The sequence below is a fragment of the Leopardus geoffroyi genome, chromosome D2 (genome assembly GCF_018350155.1).
Source record: "Leopardus geoffroyi isolate Oge1 chromosome D2, O.geoffroyi_Oge1_pat1.0, whole genome shotgun sequence".
NCBI classification, from domain to species: Eukaryota; Metazoa; Chordata; class Mammalia; order Carnivora; family Felidae; genus Leopardus; species Leopardus geoffroyi.
This window is the reverse complement of record NC_059334.1, coordinates 73,510,634-73,537,023: the sequence shown is the minus strand read 5'-3', so window position 1 is coordinate 73,537,023 and position 26,390 is coordinate 73,510,634. Positions and strand designations below refer to the sequence as shown.

Sequence of the window (26,390 nt, the reverse complement as noted above, 5' to 3'; positions counted from 1 at the left end):
AGTATAAGTTTACAAAACGAATGTGTTTTACATTATACTCTATAGGGCCAAGGCAATGAGAGTAGGAGACAAAATACTGCATGGAATAAAACTGTCATTCTCACCATGACTCATCTGTTAACTCATGAAAACACATGAAGAAATGCAAGCAAATTGCTCATTTCACATGCTTATGGGTAGATTGAACCTAATTTTGTAGCATTAAAACCAATTTCCCACCGAGAAAACATGTCACAGAGGATAGCATGAGCCTTTATCATTATTAATAATATTTGATATTTCAGTGTCACCTTTCATCCTGAGATCAGGCCTGTACACATGAGAATAGATAAGCTCCAAGGAAACAGAGATAATATTAATACAGTAAGTCACATGCATTTCTATCTTCCATATTGCAAGGGCTTTTCAGCTGTGTGTTTGTCTCACATTTACAAGTTAGTAGATATAGTTGCAAAGCAAAGCAGTAATTTTTTGTTAACTCCTTCTACAAGAAGTCTCAGGGTAGATAGAGTAAGGGCCACATCATTCCACGCGCAGCTCTCCTTGGAAGATCAGCCTTCGACGCATCCATTCTCCATTCTTTGGCTTCTTTGCCTGGTCATTTCCATTCTCAGTGGAGGGCACACCAACAGAGAGTTGTGTCTTCATGGATTCTTCAGCTTCTTCAAAAGAGTAGCAAGGCACAGTGATCATGATCGTATCATCATCACAACAATAACTACTACTACTGTTACATATGCAGCAGTCATTTCACGTGTGCATCATTCTATTATTCTAAGAACTTTACGTATACATCACATTAACTAATTTCACACCAAGTGCCCGACAGAACTTTCTGTGATGATGATGTTCTGTATCTGGGCTGTCCAATACGGTAGCCACTAGCCACATGCAGTCACTGAGCACTTGAAATGTAGCTAGTGCTACCAAGAAACCCCATTTTTCTTTCATTTAATTTGAATTATCTTTTCTTGAAATAGTCATATGGCTAGTAACTATTGTCTTGGACAACAGACTTCTAGTGGCTGGCGGTTTATTTTTGAAAGAAAATAAAGCTCTGTTTTCATCATCGGTAAGAACTTAACGAGGACTAGTTTGACTGAATGGTTCCAATACATTCTTGAAGCTATAAATATTTTTGAAGAAGTCCCATGTTTTACATTTGGAGAATTTTTTTTTCCATCCTTACCCCACCCTTTTAAAATTTTATTTAAAACATATCTGTGGAACATTAGGGCAACATAGAATCATCTCTAAACAAAGAACACTCACAAAAGATGCGGGGGAGGGGGGGGCTGTCCTCAAATGAAACCTCATTGTCATCCAATCATCCCATGTGGTCAGCAATGATGGATACTAGTCTATCCATTGAGAATTGGAATTCTAATTACTGACTTCCCAAAGGGAGATATTCACCTCCACTTATAAAGTGGAATGAGGAAAGGGGGTTTTATGTTTTGGGTGTCCATGAAGAAACACAGTCTTGATTCATTTTGGGCCCTCCTCTTACTAAAACCACCTCCCTGGGAGTTCTCTGGTTTGTGTGTGAAAATATGAGAATAAACTTAACGTGAAGAAATTGATTAGAAGACTTAATTACATTTCCACGTAGTCGGCCCAGTAACTTGGACTGTTACCACTGTTAGAGAAAGAGAACTAAGTAGCCCTTGGTTTGAACCATCTGTCGCGAAAATGTGACATATGTTTGCTTTGTTTACTCAACAACCAAGTGTAAGCTGATACACTGAACAAGAAATCCGTGTATGGTATGACCGTGTGTGTGTGTGTGTGTGTGTGTGTGTGTGTGAAAGAGAGAGACAGAGAGAGCTCATGTGTTGAGCGTCAGTCCTCTCCTACTGTTCCTGAGGAACACGTGCACAGACGTGCAGATCGGTGGAGGGTCCCCTGGGTTTGGGGCGCGCACGGAGGCGCAGACACACCAAACAATACACAGCACGCACTGGAGCCACCGCAGCCGAGGGGCGCGCCTGGCTGTTGTGGAACTGAATGGAGAGCTACCCTCCTCTTTCCTTCTTATCTCCCCGCCCTTAACACCCCAGCCTCAAACTTCACCCAAAGCCCGCGCCCTTTTCAATTAACCTCTCTTGATGAAGATCAGCGTTTCTTTTCTCTCCTCCCAGGCCCATTGTCTGGTGCGATGGGTTTGCAGATTTGACAGCTGAGCTCACCCAGACTCGATTCAAACTCGGTTTCCGTGAATGATGAACTTGGATATCAGCAAGGATCCCGAACACAAGCCCTGAGCAGCGGGACTGCTATCCGCCAAGGAGGGCTGTTCCCCAGACCCTTCTCTCCACCCAGTGTAGACTTCAGTGCTCCGGGCGCCCCCCGGTGCACTGGGAGAGGAGTGTGTGTTGGGGTAGGGTCGGGGGGGGGGGGGGTCAGCAGTATAGCAGAGATTGAGTGCTCCCAGAAATTGGGGTGAGAGGCTGTGTATGTGCTGGGGTTTTAATTTATGATTTAAAAATTTACTCTTGAAACAGCCAAGATGGAGGTCAGCTTGTAAATTTCCCCAAGCCAGATCTGACGCGGTTTAAATGCAGTGGCCGGGGGGGTTCCGCTTTTGTCTCCTTGCCCAAGCTCCCGGAGAGCGATCGAGACTGCGTGTGCATGTGTGAGTGCGTGCGCGCTGGCGTGCATCGGTGCGTGGGCATATCCTGCGATCTCGGCTCCGAGGGTCTGGGTCTGAGTGTGTCTTTAACGCGCCAAGTCTTGAGTCATAGCCACGAGTGACGTGGGGAAAAACTTTGTGTTCGGAAGAAGGGTCTGGTTCGATTGCACTAGGACGGAAGAAAGAGCCCTTGTGCTTTGTGCCCTTTTTTTTTTTTTTTTTTTTTTGTCTCTGAGAAAGAGACAGAGAGGGAGAGAGAGAAAGAGAGAGAGAGAGAGAGAGAGAGAGAGAGAGAGAGTCTGGCAGCACTCGCGGCCCGCTGCATAGCGCTGTGTGTCCTGTGCGCGCGTGCTGGGTCTGGCGCCGGATCCCACCGCGGACTAGCGTGTTCATCTGAGGCGTCCCGGCGGGCGAGCCTCAGAGGGGCTTGGCGGGTGTGCTACGGAGCGGCGGGAGCAGGAGCAGGCCGAGGGTCCTCAGGCAAAGAAATCTGGCCTCGGAACCCGCTAGCCTCCGCACAGCTTCCCATATCCCTCACGGGCACCCGAGAGCCGGGGCTCTGCTCGGAAATCTTCCTGGCCCCACTCAGTCCTTTGAGCTCTCGGAGATTACCGCATCTTCTTCCTAGCGGAGAGAAGTGAGTCCGGAAAGGGAAGGAAGGGGCGGGGACACCCCCCCAAATAAATAAATAAATAAACAAACTGGCTCCTCGACACAGCTGGACACGGTCGGTTGAGTCCAGGTTGGTGGCATTTGGAGAGAGTTTTCTCGTTCTGTGGGTTTGGGAACCCATCGCCGCTCCCCCACCCCCTTCTCCCCTTTTGCAGGCGCCCCTCAACTTTGGGGTCCGGGGGCGCGCGCGACTCCGGGCTGCACCTGCCCTAGCGCTCCGGGGCTGCCGGCCGTTGCGCTCGCCCCGGGCGGTGGCGTTGATGAGCTCGAGTCCAGGGCTCTGGGCGAGTGTGTGCACGGCGCGGACACCCGGGAGGCAGCGGTCGCACGGCGGGTAGGGGCGCGCGAACCGGGTTTCGGCCCCAGCCGGGACGTCGGTTCCCCATGGCCCCGCTGCCTCCGAAAGGAGGCGAGCCCAGGGAGGGGAGGGGGGATGGCGACCGGGGACGGCGATTGGTGGTTTGGGTGAAGAGGGCCGGCAGCGGAGCCAGCGAGCTGGCTGGAGGAGGGGGCGGCGAACTTCCAGGGAGAAGGGGCTCTTTCTGCGCCAGGGCTGGAGGAAGAGCTGCTGCCGCCGCGTGCTTCGACTCCCGGCAGCTGCTGGCTCCGCTCGCAGCGCTCGGAAAGTAACGTTATTTATTTATTTGCTTGCGTTCAGCCTCTCGGGTTGGACCCGATAGACGCCCCTTGGACTTTGGGAGCCCGCGTCCGACCTCTCCAGCCCCCGCCCTGCCCTTGCGGGCGGCTCCCCGGAATACACGTACATGCCCTCCCCCCCGCGCCCCCTTCCTGCGCCCCGACCGGGTTAGGGGTGGGCCCTCACCCGGGCGCTAGAAAGTCCCCCAAGGCGGGAGCAGGGGAGGGCAGAGGGGCGGGGGAGGCTCTAGCGCTCTCGGCTCTCATTTCAAAGCGCGCTCTCCCTTCCAGGTTGGGTCAGACCTGAACCCCTAAAAGCGGAACCGCCTCCCACCTTCGCGCCAGCCGCCCGCCGGGAGCTGAGTCGCCGGCGGCGGCGGCGGCGGCGGCGGCGGCGGCGGCGGACGGACCCGGGAGTTTCGTCTCGCACTGGATGGAGCTGAACTTTGGGCGGCCAGAGCAGCGCGGCCGTCCGGGGAACGCTGTATGCTGAGCTCCCCCGGCGAGACCCAGCGGCGGCTCGGGATTTTTTGGGGGGCGGGGACCAGCTGCGCGCCGGCACCATGTTCCTGGCGACCTTGTACTTCGCGCTGCCGCTCCTGGGTAAGTCGAGGCCGCCGCTAGCTTTCCTGCCCGCTGAGTCCGAGGGGTCCTCGCGGCAGCCCCTTCGAATTGCAGTGCGGTGGCGCTGGGTGTGGGCGGGCGAAGTTTCATTTGCGGGAAGGGGATCGTGAATCCTCAGCACGCTGGGCTTCGGAGGCGGGGATGGCGCGGCACTTGCCCGCAGCTTTTTGTGCTTGGTTTTTAATTTCTGTGCCTTTTCATGCCCTATCCTGGCGGAGAGCGAAGGGGTCCGAGTCCTCCAGCCCCGGGACCCGCGCCTCCAGCGAGTCCCGGGAGCATGCGGAGGCGCAGCGGGCAGGTGGGGTGTGGGCCAGCATTGGACTGGGAGAGCAAACTTGGAAGGGAAAACTTTTTCCACCGAATAGCGTCTGAGCGCTCCCCGCCCGGCCGGCCGCGGACCGGGGCTCGTCCGCCCCGCGCCCGGCCCGCAGCCGCCCTCCTGTTCGGAAAGCCCCGGGTTGCAGTCGGGTGGGGCCGAGTAGCTGCTCCCGCCGGGCTCTGCCCCGGAGCGGCGGGGCGGGCACGCGCGGTGGGCGGCGCGCGCTGCGGGGCAAACCGCGAAAAGCCCGCAAAGCCTGGCTGGCTGGGAATCGGCGTGGGGGGGTGGGGAGACCAAGGAGGCAGGAGGTCCCGGGGCGGGAAAAGGACTCCCCGGCGTAGAGGGGCGGGCGCGTTGGCTGCGCAGGGCACCCCAGAAGCCCGCTCTGGCGCGCGCCCTCCCCGGAGCCTGGGGCTTCGGGCCCCTGCCCAGCTGCCCTCACGCTCCCTCCCCCTCCGCCCGTAGACCTGCTCCTGTCGGCGGAGGTGAGCGGCGGGGACCGCCTGGACTGTGTGAAAGCCAGCGATCAGTGCCTGAAAGAGCAGAGCTGCAGCACCAAGTACCGCACGCTGAGGCAGTGCGTGGCGGGCAAGGAGACCAACTTCAGCCTGACATCGGGCCTGGAGGCCAAGGACGAGTGCCGCAGTGCCATGGAGGCCCTCAAGCAGAAGTCTCTCTACAACTGCCGCTGCAAGCGGGGTATGAAGAAGGAGAAGAACTGCCTGCGCATCTACTGGAGCATGTACCAGAGCCTGCAGGGTACGCGCCCGCCGTCCTCGCCCCCCCACCCCTCCCCCTCCCCTCCCCTCCCCCTCCCCCCTCAAAGGCAGGCAGGCCCCTCGGCCGGGTCCCGCTGACCTCATCCGCGACTCGCTTCTCCCCAGCTGCAGAATGAGGACCTTTCATTGGCCCCCAGGGACAGCCGCAGCTGGTGTTTGCTGCCTCCCGAGCAGCATTGTTGGGGCCTGGTTGTTGGAAAACCCATGAGGGGGTGGGGGACACCCCCGGGCCCCCGCTGACCTCTCTGAAACCTGGTCAGAGCATCCGAGCAGGAGCCCGTTAAAAGACTTGGCAGGAACTCACAACTTTTCTCCAAGGAGAGCTGGCTTCAGAGAATAATAATACAAAGACTTGCCCTGAATCGTGTCCGGACTCTCTCCCCTTTCTTCCTTTCTATCTATTCTGACATCAGATAAAGAATTAAGAATAAAAGGTCCAGTAGAATCTATTCTGTCTTAACCCCCCACAAACCTGATCAAAGGCAGATGTGTGAGAAAGCATTTGTCATCTTAGATTCCCTGAGTCTTGAACCAGCTGGTGTGGTTCAAACCTCGGTTAACACAGAAGTGGCTTTGAGAGAAAAAGGACCACTTGTCACAACCACCCATTCCAAGGGGAATTTGGGGGTCCTTGTGTGCCAGAGGTGTCTGAGGTTTGTAAATCTAACACAAACGTTCAGTGCATTCATTCTCCACGGAGACTCAAGAATTTGTAACCTACAGACTTGACCTCTCAGCTGCCACTTCCTCCAGAACCTATGCCTGTTGAATAGCCAGCATTCCCGCTTTCTGACCACATGCCATGTTTAAGAGCAAAGACACGGGGGGCCTCTTTTGGGTCACCTTTCTTCCATTGGCTCCTGGAGGCAAGCTGGGCTGGTGACATCACTGGTTTCTTCCTCTCGTATTTCATTCCTTTGCAAAGAGTGGGAGAGTTTTCTGGCAAGATCAGGCTGGGTTGCTCTCCAGTGTTTTCATGGCACTCTGGGGAGAGCAAGGACAACAAAGGCGGAGGGAGGGAAAAATATCCACGGCCGAATAGATGCCTTTGAGATCTTTGAAAGTTTCAGCATCTTTTTGTTACACAATCATAGCATAATTAGAATTTAGATTCAATAACAACAACTCTCTGAAATATGCCTGTTTTCCAGATCTAAGCCCAGTCATTCTGTTGTTTTTAGGAAATGATCTGCTCGAAGATTCCCCTTATGAACCAGTTAACAGCAGATTGTCTGATATATTCCGGGTGGTCCCATTCATACCAGGTAAGCAGATTCGTGCTTCCACTCTGATGCCTCTGCCTGCTTGAAATCCATTGGCTTGCATTCGCTTTGGCTCTCAGATAGTGTATAAGTAGATATTGGAATGGCACAGTGTTTCTGGGAAATTAGAAATAGGATGATGATAATGAAGAGGCAGAATGCCTAGAGATGATTGTATGACTTGAAAGTAATTCTAAATGAAGTAATGTGGTGTGGTGATTTGAAAGGTTGGAGGGAGGTGATTTGGTTGCATTTTTTTTTTTCACATTGAAATATGATTGGCTGGCTCTTGCATAGGGAGTGCTACTTCTGTCTGTAGGTGGCAATCATATTCCCTTCTTGCTACACACCATTCACTGTGCCTCCCTGCAAAGGGATCAGTTTAAATGATGCCACTTACTTTCCGAGACTTCTGAAGATAATCTTAGATTGTTGAAGAATCTTGGACGGACCCACGGGTCTGCCTTTGATTTGAAAGATTAAACTCTACCATTTGTTAACAATTCTATTTTTAATTTTTCCTGAGCAAGTGTGGGCATGTATAAAAGAATGTATTACTGCTCCAATGGCCCTTTAAAAAAGTGGTCTCGCTTCCCGGGATTTGTTTGGTCTCCTTTTGCAGTTCTACATTTGTTTTGGAAGGGCACTGTGTTGTAGAATTACGTTTTTCATGACACTGGCGTTCAGGCAGCTCCATAAATAATGAGCAAGGTAGTAGTTTCTCTTAATGACATACAGATTCCAGACTGATGTTGCCTTTCTTTGTTTACGGTTAAGACATTTTCTCAAGTGTATACAGCCGTCACAGATTATATGTTTTCTTGGTGGTTATACATGGTGGTTCATGTTGAATTCTATGAGATGATGGTTTGTGACTGGTGAGAGTGTCCTGGTTTCTAACGTTTCTAAACGTTTTCTGTTTTCCTGCAGAAAGCCATAGACAGCCAAGGGAGTATGTAAATAGTGATATTATGTGTGGGTGTATTATACATACATTCATTCATTCACAGACATCCTTTGAGTGCCTACTACGTTCTAGCCATTGGGATTTTGGCAGTGAGCCAGACAGATGTCACCCCTGCCCTCATGAATCTTAGAGACAGCCAGCAACTGGCGTTTATTAAGCCCCTCTTATATTCCAGGCACGATGTTAAGAGCTTTTCATCATGAACTTAGGTAACAATCTTCACGTGTATCTTAGATATTATTATTTCCACCTTAGGAATGAAGCAGTTGAAGCAGTGTGAAGTCAGGAAACCAACCCAAGGCCACAAAGCTCATGATCAGTGACACCAGAATTTAAGCCTAGATTTGTCTGATTCTAGGCTTTTGTAATATCTGCCCCTAGCTGTTCAGGGCGCGGTCTTTTGACCCGTGGCGTGGACATCGCCTGGGAATTGGTTAGAAGCGTGGGATCTCAAGCTCTATCCCAGACCTACTGAATTAGAATTTGCACTTTAAGAAAATTCCTGGGCTGGGTGCTTCATATACACATACAGCTTGAGAAGCATTCTTCTACATTATTCTGTTTTTTTGATTCAGAGGGAAAAAAGTGTGTGTGTGTGTTTGTGTGTGTGTGTGTGGGCGCGCGCACATCTACACGTTTTTTGGGATAAGATACAAGGGTATAAGTTTAGCACCAGAGGCGTTCGTGTATTATCTAAACAATACTGATAATTTCCACTCCAAATCCCTACTAATGCTCCCTGTCCCCTTGGCCCCTCTAAGGCAGTGTCTCAAGCCCTGGAAGAAAGACCCACAGGCACATCTGGGCTCTCATGGGAGCAAGTCTGTAGGAGTTGGGGTGGGATATGGCACACGGCATACTGGAGGCGAACCTGGCCTTCCTGGTCCTTTGAGGAGCAGTGCCTCTTGCCTGAACCTGCCCTGGGGAAGACTTACTCCTTAGTCTTTGTACTAAGATGCTTGGAGGGATTGAACCCCCCCCTGGGTACAGTAGGAGTGAGGAGGTGGGCAAGGAAGAAGGTTCATTTGGGTTTTAATTTCAGAACTGCTATGGACTATAGGACTTCAGCAAACTCATTTTCCCTGTCGGGGTCTCTCTTTGCTTGGTGTAATGAGACCACTGAAGTAAATAGTCTCTAGTCCTGCCAGCTCATGATTCTGATGGAAGATTGAAGTCACCTCCAGAACCCATTCACGGTGGTCTTCAATGGTGTTTTCAATCCTTGCATTCATTCTACACTTAAAAGGGCTTGGCCATTCTCAGATACCACTGGTTTGTCTGAATTTCTTTTATGAATTTTGGAAGTTCTTCTGCATGGACCAAGTTTCACTCATTCATTTTCTTGGACCCCTTTCTCAGCCAGGTTTCTTTTCCTAGCAGACATGAGCCTGAGGTTGTGAGACCTGTCCTGCTGAGAACCCAGAAGTCATAATGAATTAACCAGAACCAGGAAGGCCTTGTCAGGAGCTAGGTTTTATATCTCAAGGGCATTGAATTTAGGTTCCAGTGCTAATGAGCTTTGACCTCTGACAGTGACCGTGTCCCCTGAGTGGGCCTAGGGAAGCCAAATGGAACCTTGAGAGGCTTTAAGTCATTGAATAATGCATCTTATCCAGTTTGGCATTTGTAGGATAAGAAGAGCAGGATGCCGAATGTCGCTTTCGTGGTTTGAATCCGAGTTTCTAGAACATCTCTTCTGTCTTGAAAATCTCTCTGACGAAACCGACAGACAGGGCCTCTGCCTTTTACAGATATGGTAGCAATCACAGTTTCCATATTTGGGTTTCTTTGCCTAATGTGAAGAGAATGTTTATCCACGTACGTTAAATGTGAACTGAATTGTCTCACCGAACAAGACATGTTTGACGTTCTTGTGTTTCCATTTTCTTTGGACTCCTCAAACCCACAGCCATCTTTGCCATTGTTCACTTGATCACCAAAGGCTGCGTGGACGTGCGATCAGTGGCCTGGCAGGAACAAGGAAGGGAGGAAAAGAAGATAGAGTCTAAAACCTGTCATCTCTGGTCTGAAGCCTGCGCTGCAGGAGGGAAATCAGACAGCCTAGTCAGGCGAGAACTGGGGAGCTGCAGTGGGGAGTTGGAGGGACAGCCCTTGTGGAAACGTGTTGGTGGAAGCATTTGACCTTAAAAACACTTTTAAGGGCTCAAGGAGGTGCCTTTGTTGTGGGTTGATGCCAGAGTGGTTCTTAGAGGTCTCAAATGGGAAGAACCAGACCGTGAGGGGGAGTGCACAAAGGAAGGAGGGAGCCAGTGCCAAAGGAGGTTGGAGGAGAGGAGAGAACACGGAAAAGTGTCTTGGGAGCCAAGAGAGCAGAGCCACGTGGGCATATGGAGCCCCAGAGGACAGACCTACCACGTCTGTTTCACCTCTGCCATAACTTTCTGCTCTTCCACCTCGCCTTTTCTTCTTCGTGAAAGTCCTAGAAGCAGCAAAAAGTACATAGTGATTCGAAAGGGAGATGAACGTGTTGGCCGTGCTTTTGGACTCTCTAGGGGGAGAGCAGAGTAACAAGAAATTTGGAAGGCACAGTGGGTGCCAAGAAAAGCCTGAGGACGGACAATCAGAGGGGAATATAAGCACCTCTATGGCAGCAAGGGAAAAAGAGGGCTTCAGGGTCTAAAAGTATTGACTGGGAGGTTGGGTTTTGTAGAGAAGAGTCAAGAGACGCCAGCCTTTCTCAGACATAGCCAAAGCCGACGGTACTGCAAGCAAGAGACAAGATAGAGGTGGGGAAAGGGCGCTATTAGGATTTGAACATGCTGACTCTGGTTTGGGGAAAGACAAAGGTCTAGTTCTCTAGCTCTGTCATCATTTCCTGCCAAGTCCCAGGAGTGGCTTAGACCTTCCCAGGAAGCCTTAGGATGTTGACATTGGTTCCCACACACTTGGAAATCTATTGCTTCAGGAGAAGATGGCCCTAAACACTCTTTTGAGTATGGCTTCTCTTTTTCTGAATGATGTTATGAATAGTTAGCCATGTGGAGCATTTCTGTTTTAATGTGCCATCGTATTTATGTCAATATGAAAAAAAAAGCTTTCTTAAAACTTGTATATGTCGAAGATGGGTCTTATAAGGTCCTGCGCTATCTTGTGAAATCGACAAGAGAGAGGTGTTTGTAAATACCAAGTCCTGGGGTGTCTGGTGGCCCTTTGCTTTGCACTCGGCTCTCCAAAACAACTCTAATCACGTTTTGCCAATAGTTTAGAACCCCCGCTGTTCCTTGTTACCTGTTTTGGCATCTGGCAAACTTGTCAGCAGGCCGGCTGGCGCCTGCCCTCCTACAAACCCCGTCACCTCCTCTGCACTCAAGCGCACCGAGCAGTCCATTCCCCAGGTATTCTATGTGCATTCGCTGTTTTGTGCCTTTGCACATGCTCTTGCCTCTGTTAGTGCCTCGACACGTAGATCCAGCTTCATCTCTGAGGGCCGTGCTGGATTCCCCCAGACAGGCACCCTCTACTCGGGACTCTTTTATGCTGCATTTTGCTCTTGCCTTTATGATAGCAGTTTATCACAGTGTATTGAGCGGCCTTATGTATGTGTCTGTCTTTCCCGCTGGAAAGTTAGGGACCTGCTTGTTATGCCGAGTTTCCTGTCAGCATGGAGCATTCTGCCTGGCTCTGAGTAGCCATCTTGTTAACCATGGGTGCTTGGATATCAGGGAAGGGCCTTAGAGGTCTAGTCTGACCTTCTGTTTTTACAGAATTGAAGCTCAGAGAGGGGAAGTGATTTGGCCAGGGCCACACTGCCTGAGGGTGGCCTCTAGGACCTCTGCCAGGACATGGCAATGCCATAGGGGAGGCCAATGTTGGCCTCTTTCTGTTCTGCATGCTTTCTGGACAAACTTCATCCGTTCCTGGGATGGAAGCTACCGCTTAGACTGACGACTCAGTGCCTTCCCTCTAACTCCGGCCTCTCCAGAGCTCTTAACCAACATTTCCAGCTGTGTCCTGCACAACTCCGTCCGGATGTATCTCAGTTACTTCACACCCAACACATCCAAGATGGATCTCACCATCTCTCCCCTTTTCTCCTTACACTCTTCTCTTTCCGACTCTCCTGTCTTACATGTGACATTGTCTGCCTAAATCGTAAGCTTTGGGGTTACTTCCACCCTGTCTGCCATTCTCATTCCTCAGCCAGACCCATCACCAAGTCTTTTGCAGTCCACCGGCTGTCTTTTGAATTGCTCTCCTCTCTCCATTCCCTAAATATACTCAACTTGCCCTTGAATGTTACATTGACCTTCTTATTGCCATCACTGTGTCAAGTTCCTCTCAATCCAACCTGGCCTTCTCATTGGCAGGGCTTATCTTAGCACCCTGGTGACTGGTAGGAACGATCTGGCTTCAGTTTTCCTCCATAGATCCTTCCACTAACTGACTTTCCATCTCACCCCAGCTGCCCTGCATCCAAACAAGCCAGGCCACTGTCTGCTGTCCCTCCAGTGCCCTGGGCAGCTTCGTGCCTCCACACCTTTGTGGGTACCAGTGCTGGAGAATGAACTTATGCTCTGAGGCCTACCGGCCTGGGTGCATCCTAGCCCTGCCACTCACTTCGTTTTGGACACATCACTTGAGCTCACTGTACCTCAGGTTCCTCGCATATAAAATGAGATGAAGGTTATTACCTTATAGGTTCTTGTGGACTTGAAGACACTATATGTAAAATACTGGACAGAAGCATCGTTGGTCCCCAGGAAGTCTCAGCCACTTTTCATGCGGTGCCAAGGTCCCGTTAGCTGTTGGCTTGCTCTTGACTCCAAGACCGGGACTCTTTTCAGCAGACCTTGTTCCCTGGTCATGGAACAACGATTCTATATCTTGAAAAGGATGGCTATCCCAAGGCTTCAGGAAGGCTGCTCATAAACTACCTTGGACAAAAATGAAAAATCTATCCTTTATCTAAAGGACCCTGGAGGAAAGGCCTGTCTCTTAATAACCCTGTTTGAGTCTTAACTTCCCTTTGGGGAAAGTCTTCCGTATTCCTGCTCTGAATCCCCGCGTTCCTCTGGGGCCCTGTTTTTATGTTCTTTGGTCAGAGGTGCCTGTGCTGGAGGAGGTGATAACCCGGGGTGGGGGCTCTTCCTGTGTTTAAGGATTCTTGTGATCAGCTTTCCCTTCTCAGCTTGACTGATTCCCATTCTTCTAACCTCTGCTCATAAATCTGCTCTCCAACGCCCCTCATAGCAGGAAGAATTACTGCTCCCTGAGAAGGGCATGCCTTAAACCTGGGAGATGCGTCCGTCTCCACAGGCATTGCTGAGTACACTTACATTTCACTTTCGCAGACCATGACTTTCGGTTTTTATTTTCTCCCTCTCTTAGTACTTCAGCAACTCATTTTTTTTTTTTTTGTAGAATAATAAGAAATTACAAACAAGTAAAAAAGGAAAAGGAATTTAAATCAGCCTTAGTCACAGCTCCCAAAGATAGCCACTGTAAACATGTTGATATGAGACTTTCCAGAATGTTTTTTCCTTTAAATGTGAATGTGTATATATGTAGGTGTGCATACACACATATACACACATATGTCTTTTTTTTTCTTTTTCCAGAAATAAGGTAGTCATAGGCTACACGTACTTTCTTACTACCTGCATGTTGACCCGAGGAATGTATGTCTTCTTGTATCACTGACCACTTCCCGAAGGCAAACTTTATTAGATTAACTGTCAACCTCGAGAAGTTTCATGGAGAAAACAGCAGGTCACTCCAGTGTCTAGATACTTATGGCCAAGGCCTGAATGTTCCAGTGAGGGATGTGAAGCTAGAGAGAGCCAAATATTTTTGCATCGCATGACCATAGGTCCCGTTACCGGAAGAGGGGAGATAAAACATCAGTACGTGACAGGTAACGGCATGAACTGAAGATTGTGACAAGGTGCAAAATTATTTATAGCCAATAGGTCTGTCCTCATTCCTTCTCCTTAGTCCTTGGAAGTGTTTCTTTCTGCCATCTCTTAATTTTTCTGCTGCCCAAGCTTATTCTTTCCACGAGATGCTCTTTCTTGGGTCTCTGGGATATAGTACTGAATTTGCAAAAGAAGGTGTCAAGTCAGGATTGTTTGGTCCGTGGGGTACTGTTCAGGAGTCAGGAGACTGGTGTTCTGCCTCCAGCTTTATCCCTCACCAGCCAGGTGACCTTGGGCAAGTGTCTGCCCTTTCTGAGAGGTAGCCACTCCTTTGATAAAATGGGGGCAGTGGACTAGAATGGTCTTTAACGTATTTTCCTTCCTTTTCTAAAGGGCCTGCATATTGAATCTTGAATTATTCTGGGACAGACTGTTTTTCTTTGCAGCAATTTCTTCATACCAAAGAAACTTGTGATCTTGGTATATATATTTTTCATATCACTAACACTTATAAAGCATGATTTATGCAATATATACCTTACTTGAACCAGAATGTGTTTAAAGCATCTCATTTGAATACATGGAAGAAAATGAAACAAAATAAGAAGTGAGTGGGAAAAAGAGGGACAAGGGGAAAATGAGATAGGAAAGAGAAAAATGAAGCCAGGAGTGAGTTCAGTAGACACAATGCACGTCATAAGATTACATTTAAACAAATTAAATCATCAGAAGCGCCGTGTTTGTTTTACAGAGGGATAAATAAAATCCCTAGATTGTAGATGGAGTAGGACTTTTGGAGGTCATTCTCGTCCAATCCCTTTATTTCACTGATAAGAAATGTGAGAGTTCCATAAATTTCTAGGGCAGTAGAACATAAATTGTGCAGGACAGTGATGACAAGTAAAATTAGGTGTGTGTTTGTTTTTAAATTGATATTCGAAACTCTCCACATCCTGGCATTTCCCCACCTCCTTTATATTGTCCTTCCCCTGCTCAGGTCTGTGCACCTGTTCCGAAGCCATACTTGGTTTCTCCACAGTTAGGGTGAGAACCACAGCCATTGGCTTTCGTTCAGGAGGGTCGTTGTCTGTTGTGTTGGAATTGTTTCAGAATAAGGGTTAATTACTAAGTCTCTGTTTGGCAACAGGAGCCGATAGCCGGAAGGTTAATTTTCATATTTTTTCGGCCCCCTTCAGAGTTGTCTGCAGGGGAAAGTGAGAAATTATTTTTTGCTGTAAGCTCTCCCAGCCTTCAGATTAAAAAAAAAATTAATCTTTCATCTGGAATTTTTTGTTAAAGAAGCTAACCGCTTCCCGTAATTTAGAGACTCAGCTAGCTGGGTCAGTGATGAAAACGAATGGGTGATTTGCATAAGGGGCTAATTTATTATGTCCCCTGGGCATTTCTTTCATCTCTTTCCATTCTAATTAATGTTCTAAGAGGGTCTATCACCATATCAGAAATTAGGGGTGAAAGCAGCCATTGTTAACCTTTATTCTTATGATTTTTTATCTTCTGTGATCTTTTAACCATTTTCTTTTCATATCCAAGAATTTACATAGATAGGGCTGGGGAGTGTGTGCAGAGGAGGTTTTTGGGGCTGTGCTCTTTCACGAGCTTTATTCAAACAGTAGGTTGTTGTAAAAAAATAAAAATGACTCCGGGTAGCTCTCCAACCACAGAGGGATTTGCAAAACATACAGAAGGGCACAACCATGGTGCAGAATTGTTTCTAAATTCGAGGTCTCTAAAACACATATAAACATGTATATGCACACAGAGGGAGATATATTTGTACGTCTGCCTGTTCGTGTCTGCCTGTATTTATAGTGTATGCGTGAATGTGGCTATCTATATTATTAAGCAGTTCGCCTCCAAAAGATCTTCCTTGACATGTGTTGCAGTTGGTTCTGGCTGTGACAAAGGCAGCTGTGTGTGAGAGAGTGTGACACAGCTGAGGAAAGGCAAGAGAACAAGCAATTTCTTCGAAAATCAATTGCAATTTACTCCTACTAAATTGGCCCAGGGTCCGCCCCATCCAAGCATTAGCATATGACAGACTTTTAATCATTTGGTCAAATGGCCTATTTTTGGTCAAACCACAGTTCCCTCTGGGATGCTGCCCATCAGTACTAGAGCTCTGTAATCTCCAGACCTGCACGTTTTTTTTTTTTTTTTTTTAAGTGGAGGTGAGTGTGGGGAGAGAGTCCCCCGGGGTGTCCCGGCTGATCGTCCTGCACTGCCCAGCCTGTTCATGGGCATTAGTTCCTTTCGGTGCCCCATTACACTTAGCAGCAGGTATTCTCTCTGATTTCCAAGAAGAGACCTGAGTCCAGAGAGGTTGAGTAGCTTTCCCAGGGCCACACTGCCCATGAGCGGAAGAGTGCAGATTTGTATCTTGTTCCTGTCTCCTTCTGCTGTTAAGGGATGAACTTTTCAACACAGGCCTGGACCCTTTATTAAGGATATGCTGAAGGGAAGATCTGCTTCTCTCCCTCCTTAATTCCCTGTTTTGCCTGCTCTGTCTTGCACCTTAAAACACTGTTCGACAAAGGGCCTCTAAAGTTGAAATACGAGCCAATCTCTATTATTTTAATATTTATCCCTGCATTCTGTGGGGTTCTTAATTGACAACCGAAATCCAGAACACGCACGCTATTAAAACCATTCCTGCGGAACTGCAGAAATATTAACCAAAGAAGCAATTTCTGGATTGTATCTTTTTTTCATTTCAGTGTGAGATGGAAGGCTTCTAAACTAGAGCAGAATGCCTAGGGCCATTTTTTGTCATGTTGTCATATAAATAGCATTACACAGTGGTAAAGAAAGGAATATGTAGTTTAGTCCCACTTTAAGGTGACCTAATATGCTATTCATTTGTCTTCCATCATGCTGGTACCACTTTCCTTTACGTCCCTCTGAATGGTCTAAGAAGCACCATGCCGGCTGTTATTTCTATTACCCTTTGCACATTATCGTTTGGTATACAGTTAATAATGTATGAAAATAAGTATTGATTGCATTCTTTGTAGGAACAGGCCAGCAGGTTTCTTAAAGCCCATGTTTATGAAATGTTTCATTGATCCCTGTTACTATGAGTTTCAAATGCAGAAGATACCAGGAGATCCATGAATTCTGGGGAGCCCTCGTTGGAACCACCGTTTTCTTGTGCCCTTGAAGGTAGTAAGTGGCGTTTGAATGGGAAAAGGAGTGACTACACTGAAACTCGAACCATATTCCCCATGAGACGTCAAGAGAAATAAAAATAATAATTGCAACAGCTGAGAGAGGTCATTAACTAAGTGTTTCGCGTGGAATAATTTGTGTCAACCTTATTAAATGGTAGGTACGCTTAGCCCCACTTGGTGGATAAGGAAACTGAGGTCCAAATGAGAAATTTGTGTAGGGGTACACACCTAGGAATTGGTTGAGCCACATTCTCATCCAGGAAGTCTGGTTCCAGAACGCAGGCTGTAGCCCCCATTTGCAAATATGTAAGAGGAGAGATAGTCTGGGAAAGTTAGGTGCACAAACTGCATGAAGGATTATTAGGCACTTTGTACTGATTGACAGATAGAGACAGTAGAGGCAGAGATAAAATATAATGCATATATTTATTTTAGGGTAAAGAGAAGAGTTGGCCAGTTTCTGTGATCTCTATCAATTTTCAGTACTTCAGCGTGATGGAGTGACATTTCTGCCAAATTCCCTCATTGCATATTTATTTATTGAGAACTTACCAAGAGCCTAGTATGAAGCCTGGGTGATTCAGGAGTAAGTAGGACCCAGCCATTGCCTTCTAAAACTTTTCTTTTTGGTTTAGGAATAGGTATAAACAAAAGAAATCATGATGCAAAATGGTGAGTGACTGAGAAGAACTTCACCAGGCTCACAAGTAGCCCCAGGGAGGGCTATTCACCTGACTTGATGGAGTTGTGGGTCAGAGAAGGCTTGCTGAGGGTGACTTGGGGCCGGGTTTTGAGGAACGGATAGGAGTTTGGTAGGTAGAGATGGTTGGGGAGGGTATTCGAGGCAGGGGCAACGGCATGGGCAAAGGCACGGAGTGTCCAGGGTGCTAGTGTTAAGTCGCTTGCTATGGCCGGAGCGCAAGGTACAGACTGTGGTGAGAGAAGAACGGGACAGAGAGGCGGGTTTGTCACACTCAGGGGCTTGGCCTTTGTCTCAGCAGAACCGGAGAAAGATCAACCGGACTCTTTTACCTCAGCAGTGCTGCATTTTTAGGTTGAATCATATGAAATTGCCACTTTTGGTAGGTCAGCGTGGCACAAAAGCAGAAGTCGCATCTGGTTCGGCTTAGTACGTTCTGTGTCCTCAAAGCATACAAGGGCTCTGGATGCTCCTAGACTAGAGGATGACGTAGGCCTGTTAGCATGAGTAGTAACTTCTTTTTTTTATTTTTATTAAAAAAAATTTTTTTTTTTAACGTTTATTTATTTTTGGGACAGAGAGAGACAGAGCATGAACGGGGGAGGGGCAGAGAGAGAGGGAGACACAGAATCGGAAACAGGCTCCAGGCTCTGAGCCATCAGTCCAGAGCCCGACGCGGGGCTCGAACTCCCGGACCGCGAGATCGTGACCTGGCTGAAGTCGGACGCTTAACCGACTGCGCCACCCAGGCGCCCCGCATGAGTAGTAACTTCTTATCACGCAGGGTACCTTCAGGGGAAGGAAACAGTGAGGCCAGGAGCCCTGTGCTATTAGCCTCCGTTCCTGGTACCTTCTTCTTGCGGGGAGAGAAGGTGCACCAGGCCCCAGGATGCAAAGACCAAGTGCGCACAGCTTCCCATTTAGATGCCAGCGGTGCGCAGAGGCGCGGGGGTCAGTGGGGCCGCCTGGTCCTCACAGGGTGGTCCTGGGAAGGCGGCGGGAGGCACCCGTAGAGCAGATGACAGCAGAGCAGACGGGTGCCCGGAGGAATGAGTGCAGGAGGCAGAGCGGTCCGGAGCCAGGGCCTGGAGGGTCTTAATGATCGTGGTGGGAGAGAACGTCCCTGAAAATTATTCCTTATATGTTGGGTTGCCTGGCGGGTAAGAGGAGGCCTCTGCTGGTGGGCGGTGGGAATGTGGATGGTCTGGGCCCCCTGAGAGGAATGAGTCTCCGCCTCCCTTTCTGCGTCATCCCCGTCCCAACCCCAGTGCTGCCCTCTGTCCTGGTCTCAGGATGGGCTTCTGCCTTTTCCCTTCGAGGCCAGTGGCTCAGGCTGTCTTCTTGGATGGGAGGCATGGCCCTCCCAGCTTCTCTGTGGACCTTTCAACCCCCGTTGGGTAGTACCTGTTTAGAGGACTCGACATAGGGGCTTGTGTTTCCTCTGTTTTCTCTATACCAGCACATTCTTCTGGCGCCCTAATCCCGTGTCTCACTTGGCTGTTTTCTGCAGCAGTCTCTCAACTTGCTTCAGAACGTTTCGCAAGAGAGTGTCTGAATAAAAACTCAAAGATCCTAAATGCAAGGAGCTGTCTTAATTGAAAGAGATGCCCGCTCACCCCAGGGCACGCCTGGCGAGGGAAGGATTGAGGAGGGGCGGCCGCTGGAACTGGAGCTGGTAATTACTACAGCTCACAGAGCTGGGTCTGAAGAAGTGACCGGACCCTCCCCTGTGTCCTTTCTTGAGCCCAGGGTGTGTTTATGACATTGTTTTCATGCTATTGTCGGAGGGGGAGCAGGGAGAGAGGGCGCTGCCCTTTTTGGCTGTAACTGATCTCCGGGTAGGAACGCACCCGGAGCTGGGCAGCACTTTCCCACATGAAGAATCAGCAGGCAGACCATCTGCATTCATTCCAGAGATTGGGGTGGGACTGGGGAGGGGCAGGAGATGAGGTCCTGATGATCCGGGGAAATTATGAAATGTCTAAGAGCAGAGGCACAGAGCAAAAGTCTGGGGGTTCAGCACGCCCAGATTTTCGTTCCACGTTCCAGCACTTACTAGCTGTGGGAGCGCTGGTAAATAGTTACCCAGTTCTAGGTTCTGTATCTCAAAATGGGGATAATAATAGTATCTAATACATAAGGTTATTGGAGGTAGCACTTAGGAAGAGTGCTCAGAAGCGCCCAGTAAATGATGGCTGAGTGACCTCCAGTCTCTACCTCCCTTCTTCCTCCTCTCCCAATTTGTTAGCACGAAACAGGAATGGTAGATTGAGTGGGTGTAGATCTCTTCTGCTCTGAAAAAAAAAAAAAAAAAAAAAAACCCAAAAAACCAAAATGACAAGGAGAAAAAGGAGAGGGAGACTTTAATAGCCGTACCTGAAGTGAAGATCACCAATTCAGTTCAGTCCAAAACATGGATTATCTACTCTAAAGTAACAGTAGTCACATTCTTGGAGAACTCTCTCTGTGCCTGGCACTGTGCTGGCTTCTAGGGACATGGTGGAGAACCAGAAAGAAAGCTCAGGGCAGAGTGAAGTGCCACGGAGGGAGAGGGGAGGAGGAGGAAAGATGAAAGGAACTCGATGGTAGAAAGAAAGTTCTAGGGGCGCCTGGGTGGCGCAGTCGGTTAAACATCCGACTTCAGCCAGGTCACGATCTCGCGGTCCGGGAGTTCGAGCCCCGCGTCAGGCTCTGGGCTGATGGCTCAGAGCCTGGAGCCTGTTTCTGATTCTGTGTCTCCCTCTCTCTGCCCCTCCCCCGTTCATGCTCTGTCTCTCTCTGTCCCAAAAATAAATAAACGTTGAAAAAAAATTTTTTTAAAAAAGAAAGAAAGTTCTAGAAGGAGGTGGCAGGGACTCCTGGGGTGCAGGGATCTGGGGAATGATTCCAGGAGAGCCAAGGCACACTGGTGGGAAAAGTAAAGGTGTTCACCCAGCACGGAAGTTTATACTGGATATGCTGATTCTGTGTTGAGTGGATGTGGGTGTGGTGAAAACCTAGCGGGTTTTTATGACTATTATTATTTTCTTTTTTTTTTTTTTTTTTTTCAACGTTTATTTATTTTTGGGACAGAGAGAGACAGAGCATGAACGGGGGAGGGGCAGAGAGAGAGGGAGACACAGAATCGGAAACAGGCTCCAGGCTCTGAGCCATCAGCCCAGAGCCCGACGCGGGGCTCGAACTCACGGACCGCGAGATCGTGACCTAGCTGAAGTCGGACGCTTAACCGACTGCGCCACCCAGGCGCCCCTGACTATTATTATTTTCAAGGCTGTTTAAAAAATGTAATGTTTGCAAAACAAAGTGGAAACAGTCGATGCATTGTTTTCTCTTAGTGGTATAGGGTTCACTGGCTGTGGGTACTTTTTCATCCTTGTCTTCCAAATTGTAATTTTCAAAGATGAGACGTTTCATATTCAACAGTTTCCTTTGTCTGAAATAAATTATTCATTTCTACCCAGTTTCAGAAACAATGAACATAATACTTAATGCATCACAATTAAGCGGGTGTAGTTGCATATAAAATTATGTTCTATGCATTTTGGTGGCAAACAAAGCAACGTCTCCTGTATCTTGTGGACACTTGTTCCTCGTAAGCAAAACATAAAGATTAGAGACTCAGAAATGTGTTTGCTTTCCTCTCCTGGTGGAGGAGGGATAAGTTTAGACCCAGGCAGCCTCATTTTGACATTTCCCAGCTGTTGGTGGCTACCTCGCTCTGCAGAGAAAGTGAAGTTACTGCTTCTATATCGTGCATGGGGTCAGGTGAGGGTCAGAATTCTTGAACACGACCCATTCATCCTAGTCCCCTTTGTCTGGATTTGAGATCTCTCTGGAATCCTCTCACCGAAGGGCATTGGCTGGGAGTGACTTACTTTTGGGTTTGGTGGCCACTGCTGTTTGAATGCCGGCTGGTTTGTCACGTGTACCTTTACCAAGGGTCCGGCTCTTGGAGTACCCTTCTCATGACAAGGACTCCTCGCGAGAGCAGGCATTGCCAGCTAGGGGTGAGCTCTCCAGAGTAATAAGCCTCTTCAGGCTTGAAGGTTTAGCTGTGATGGCCCCCAGGCATGTTTTTGAGATGCCTCCAACTCAAGTCCCAGCCCCGAGGTCAGAGTCAAAGCTGGATGTGGTTGCCAGAGAGCAGTTGTGAAGACATTAATTGTGAAATGCCTGCTGTCTGCCCAGCAGGAGGGTTCGCGATGCCTTGATAGGTTATTTCGTCTAATGCTCACAAAAGCCCTGAGTGTTGGCCCGGAGTGGGGGAGTGGGAGTGGGGAGGATTATTCACGTTTTACGTGAGAGGAAACCAAGAACTCAGAGAAGTCAAATGGTGTGCCTTAGGCTGCACAGCTCGCTGGTGGAGGATCCGACACATGAGCCAAGTGCATCCAGCTCCAAAGGCCTAGCTCCTTTCATGCTCTTCCGCTTGTCGCCTGCTTGATTTGTGAGGTCAAAACCCAAAGCAACCAAAGCAAGATGGATTCTCAGCTACCTCTGGTCTAAGCACTGGTTTGTATTTGAACGGGGAAAATGACATCTTTCTAATTTTAGGGAGACTTAGGAAGAAGTCTCTGCACTTGGCTAGAAGTTTTCCCAGATGCTTCCCTGTTCTTGACCCTAGTTTAGTTTGTTGAGCGCCTGCCATGACTGGCAGGACTGACCTTGGACCCCCAAGGATATGGGCCCTCACGGTCTTGGCTTCCTCTTGCGTGCTGGTGCCACACTGAGTCCCTTGCTCCCACCAATATTTCCTGCGTGGGGTTCAGAGGACCCTGGAGTCTGCACTCTCAATTTGAGGAGCTCCTTTTTAGAGTTTATCCATGTAACTGCCTGCTGGATAGTTCCGTGAAGACATTCTGGCTAGAAGTCTGGCAAGTTCCCTATTAAGCTTGCCTTCTCTCTTCAACCTGGGGTGGGGGGGGAGGGGAGGGGAGGCAGAGGCATGTTAGCATCTTAGGGAGGTATTTTTCTATTTTGGGGGGAGCAGCACCTGTGGTGGAAAGAATGTGGATTTGGAGTTGGGCCTGGGTTTGCATCCGGACTCCATCAGATCATGACTTAGGCAAGTTATTTCTGTCTCAGTTTCTTGATTTGTCAGATGCAGATAATATCTGCTCTGCAGAGTCACCGTGAGGTTGGGATCTCAGTGGTGTGTGTGTATAACACACTGTGCGGGGCCTCAAAATGATAGAAGTTCTTTTTTTTTTTAATGCTTATTTATTTTTGAGAGAGAGAGCAGGGGCGGGGCAGAGAGAGTGTTGGTCAGAGGATCCGAAGCAGGCTCTGCACTGTCGGCACAGAGCCTGACGCAGGGCTTGAACTCATGAACCGTGAGATCACGACCTGAGCCGAAGTCGGACGCTTAACCGACTGAGCCACCCAGGTGCCCCTCTTTCCTTTTTTTTTTAAGTTTATTTATTTTTAGAGAGAGGGCACCAGCAAGCGTGAGTGGGGGTGGGACAGAGAGAACGAGAGAGAGAATCCCAAGCAGGCTCCACACTGTCAGCGCAGAGCCCGACGCGGGGCTCGAACTCGTGAACCATGCGATGGTGACCTGAGCCGAAGTCGGACGCTTAACTGACTGAGCCACCCGGGCGCCCCTCGAGAAGTTCTCACTGAGAAAATGAGAATGCACTCATTGGCCTCGAGACATCTCACTGCACCGAGGGAAGGCGTGTGTGAGGATGGCCCTTGTCCTGGCTTTCCAGTTTGCTTTCAGGTTCTGTGGCTGCTTCTGCAGACCCATTCGTGCGTTTGTAGTCGCAGTCTTGAGATGAACGATCGATGACCCACCGCCTGTTTCCTGTGTGATACAGGGCGGCCACACCCCATCATATGCGCCGGCTGCCTGCCTCCCTTGTTATGATCTGCAGCCCTGCCTTTGGGGTGCTTAATTTTCCCCAACCTTCCCCGCAGCCTGGCACCTGAGCGAGGGTCAGTCTTCGACTTGTTCCTCCACACACCCTCTCCCTTAATTAAGAGAAAGTGCAGTACACACAGATGGACCTTCCAGAAAGGGCTCTTATGCAGATCCAGCCGGCACTCGGCTCATGCTGTGGTGAACCCTGGAGACTGAGGGAAGGAGAGTTCTTGCGGGTTCACACGCAGGGTGAGTATCCTGACTCGAATGGGAATTTTCCTACTAAGAGCAGGACCAGATAACTTTTTAGATAAGCACTCTGATGTGGGCCAGAAATTCCGGGCAAATATTTACCCTAGATGTAAAACACCAAGTTAAATGTTGTTTAGAAAACCCTAAAATAGAAAAATTTATACTCGGGGGTTTATATTTGGTCATTGTAAACACAAAACAAAACAAAAGGACTGTGTTGTGTTCTGTTTCTTCTGAGCGGCCTCTTAGAATACAGAATGATGACAACGCAGTGGCCTCCCTGGCCTGCCCGTTCCTGTACCTTCCCCTCGCTCGTTCAGCCTTCTTCCGGGTTCTCCTCTCAGAACATACCTCCTCCCTGACCAGAGTGACTCTGGTGACTTTGCTCTGTAATCCCTGACCATGGACTTGGCCCCGTCTCACCGGGGGAACCTCATGAATCTCCACATGCTGAGCGTGGATGCCGGTGTTTCCAGACTTTCCTCCCCACCAGCTTCCAGGAGTAAAGGAATACTATAGACTGTGGTGTTTAAACTCCCAAAGGACTGGCCTTGGGGACTTGAGAAATTCTTGGCATGTGTCAAGTCCCTGGGTTTGAGTCTCTGAACGTCCCATTAAATAAGTTGCTTCTTTGGCTAGACCCTTCTGTTCCTCTTTGGCAGTACACAGTGTATGGGTGAGACCATCGGTTCTAAGCTAGCAAGTTCACGTATTTTGTGTTGTCATTGTCCTGTGGGGGAGGGGTATGAAACTCTGAAAGCTGTTCCCAACCCAGCTGTGTCGGTCGAAAGTTGTTGTGCAACAAACAGATGACTTCCCCGGGAACTTCCTGTTCTGACCTGCCACGTGCCCTTCCATGATTTGTCAAAGATCTTTGGGTGACTTCAACAAATCGTTGACAAAATTTTTAAATATCAAGTTTTAAAATACCAGCAAATATTTAGCAAGCCAACCTTTGTGGGCGGGGCATGGTGCTGGCTCCTGAGGGCTTGGGCACAGACAAGACAGATGAGGCCCCTGAACTCATGAAGTTTACAGTCTAGCAGAGGAGACATAATGAATTAAAACAAGCATTTTTTGATGGCAGTGAGTACTCTGAAGAAGACAGACCGCTGTGACAGCAAATGGAAGGGAAAGAGAAATCCTGTCACACAGGGAAGTGAGGAGGCAATTCTTGGAGGAGGTGACTTTGCCCTGAGACCTAAATGTCAAGGAAGAACTGACCATTCTCCTCACTGGCTGAAGTGCAACATTAGAACGCCAAGGGCTCTAGGGGGGTAGAAGGCTGGTGCAGTTCTTCATGAACAGGGATGCCAGGCTCCTGGGAGCCTGTGTGTCTTTGTCTCTGATGATCACCTCTTGCCGCCTGGGGCAGGGAAACAGTGATGGGGTACAGATCACCGCCAGGGGTTCCACTAGGTACCTGTGGCCGGAGGGCAGTTGGTGGTGGGAGCAGTGAGAGGCTTTAGGGCCATTGCATCTGCTTTTGGGGGTGCTCGTGTAACTTATACCCAAAAAGCATCCATGGCTGCATCCCCCCACTCTAGGACTCTGAGATGCCAACAGAGCAGCTGTCTGAATTGGAGACTGTATCTGGGTGTGACCAAAGTGACCAACTTTGCCCTGTTGCCTTGAAAATGTAATTCTTCAGTGACAGTTCTTTGTTGGGGGCTGGGTTCCTATTCTCTGTTGATTCGTCTCTCTTATAAAAAGAATGCAGAGGGAAATAATTCTAGAATGTTGGAGTTGAAAGAGTCTTTTATGGCCCTCAAGTCCAGGTGTCGGTGGATGCATGGATGACAGAACAGGAGACCAGAGTGGTTAGGGAGCGAACTGGTCCAGGAGCAGAGTCCCACACTTCTCTCTCTGCCCTCAGTAGACATATGCAGAATGTCCAAGTAAAATAGGCCTGAAGGGTGGGGAGACTTGAGGCTGTGACGACTTTGTCCCTGCAGGCATCTGGACTATCCTCGGAAAAGGAATTCTTAAGTAATTGGCTTCGTGCCCACTTCTCTGGCCTCATCTTGTCTCATTCTCTTCCAGAAGGGCACAGGGGCTCTGTAGTCACTCTGCCTTTTTGCTGCCCCTCGAATACATCAAGACTACCTCTAACAGGCTTGCCTAACAAAGGGAAATGGTTAGCTCTTGGAATTTATAATATATCCAGAGGTAGGGCAGATTTCTGGCACTGTCCCCAAGAACATGACTTCTTCTTTTTTTTAATGTTTATTTATTTTGAGAGAGAGAGAGAGAGAGAGAGAGAGAGAAAGCATGTGTGCACAACAGTGGAAGGGGCAAAGAGAGAGAGGGAGAGAGAGAGAATCCCAAGCAGCTTCTGTGCTCTCAGCACAGAGCCTGACTTGGGGCCCTATCCCACGAACCATGAGATCATGACCTGAGCTGAAATCAAGAGTCGGACGCTTAACCCATGGAGCCACCAAGGGTTGGCTTGTGAACCCATGGAGTTCACAAGGGCACCATGTTCTTGTGCCCCAAGAACATGACTTGACCTTCAGTCTTGGATCTGCCCCTTTGTATTAGGGTATCGTCCTCAGGGTCCACCCTTCCCCGGAAGAGTGACATCTTCCAGAAGCTCCACACTTGTCCCTCAAGGTCACAA

At 49.0% G+C, this 26,390-nt stretch overlaps 1 protein-coding gene across 5 annotated transcripts in view; it reads left to right on the top strand.

Annotated features, from left to right (window-relative positions):
* Window positions 1-3,283: 3,283 nt before the first annotated feature.
* Window positions 3,284-26,390, top strand: part of GFRA1 (GDNF family receptor alpha 1) — a 213,931-nt gene continuing 190,824 nt past the window's right edge. For 2 of the 5 annotated variants that reach the window (XM_045439067.1, XM_045439063.1), the window contains exons 1-4: window positions 3,799-3,930; window positions 4,232-4,543; window positions 5,349-5,642; window positions 6,844-6,927. In XM_045439067.1, coding sequence (XP_045295023.1) covers window positions 4,504-4,543; window positions 5,349-5,642; window positions 6,844-6,927 — 418 coding nt within the window. In that variant the 5' untranslated portion in view covers window positions 3,799-3,930; window positions 4,232-4,503. Of the gene's footprint in view, window positions 3,375-3,798; window positions 3,931-4,046; window positions 4,065-4,162; window positions 4,544-5,348; window positions 5,643-6,843; window positions 6,928-26,390 lie in introns of those variants that run through there. The other 3 variants (XM_045439065.1, XM_045439066.1, XM_045439064.1) reach the window with 3 other exon arrangements.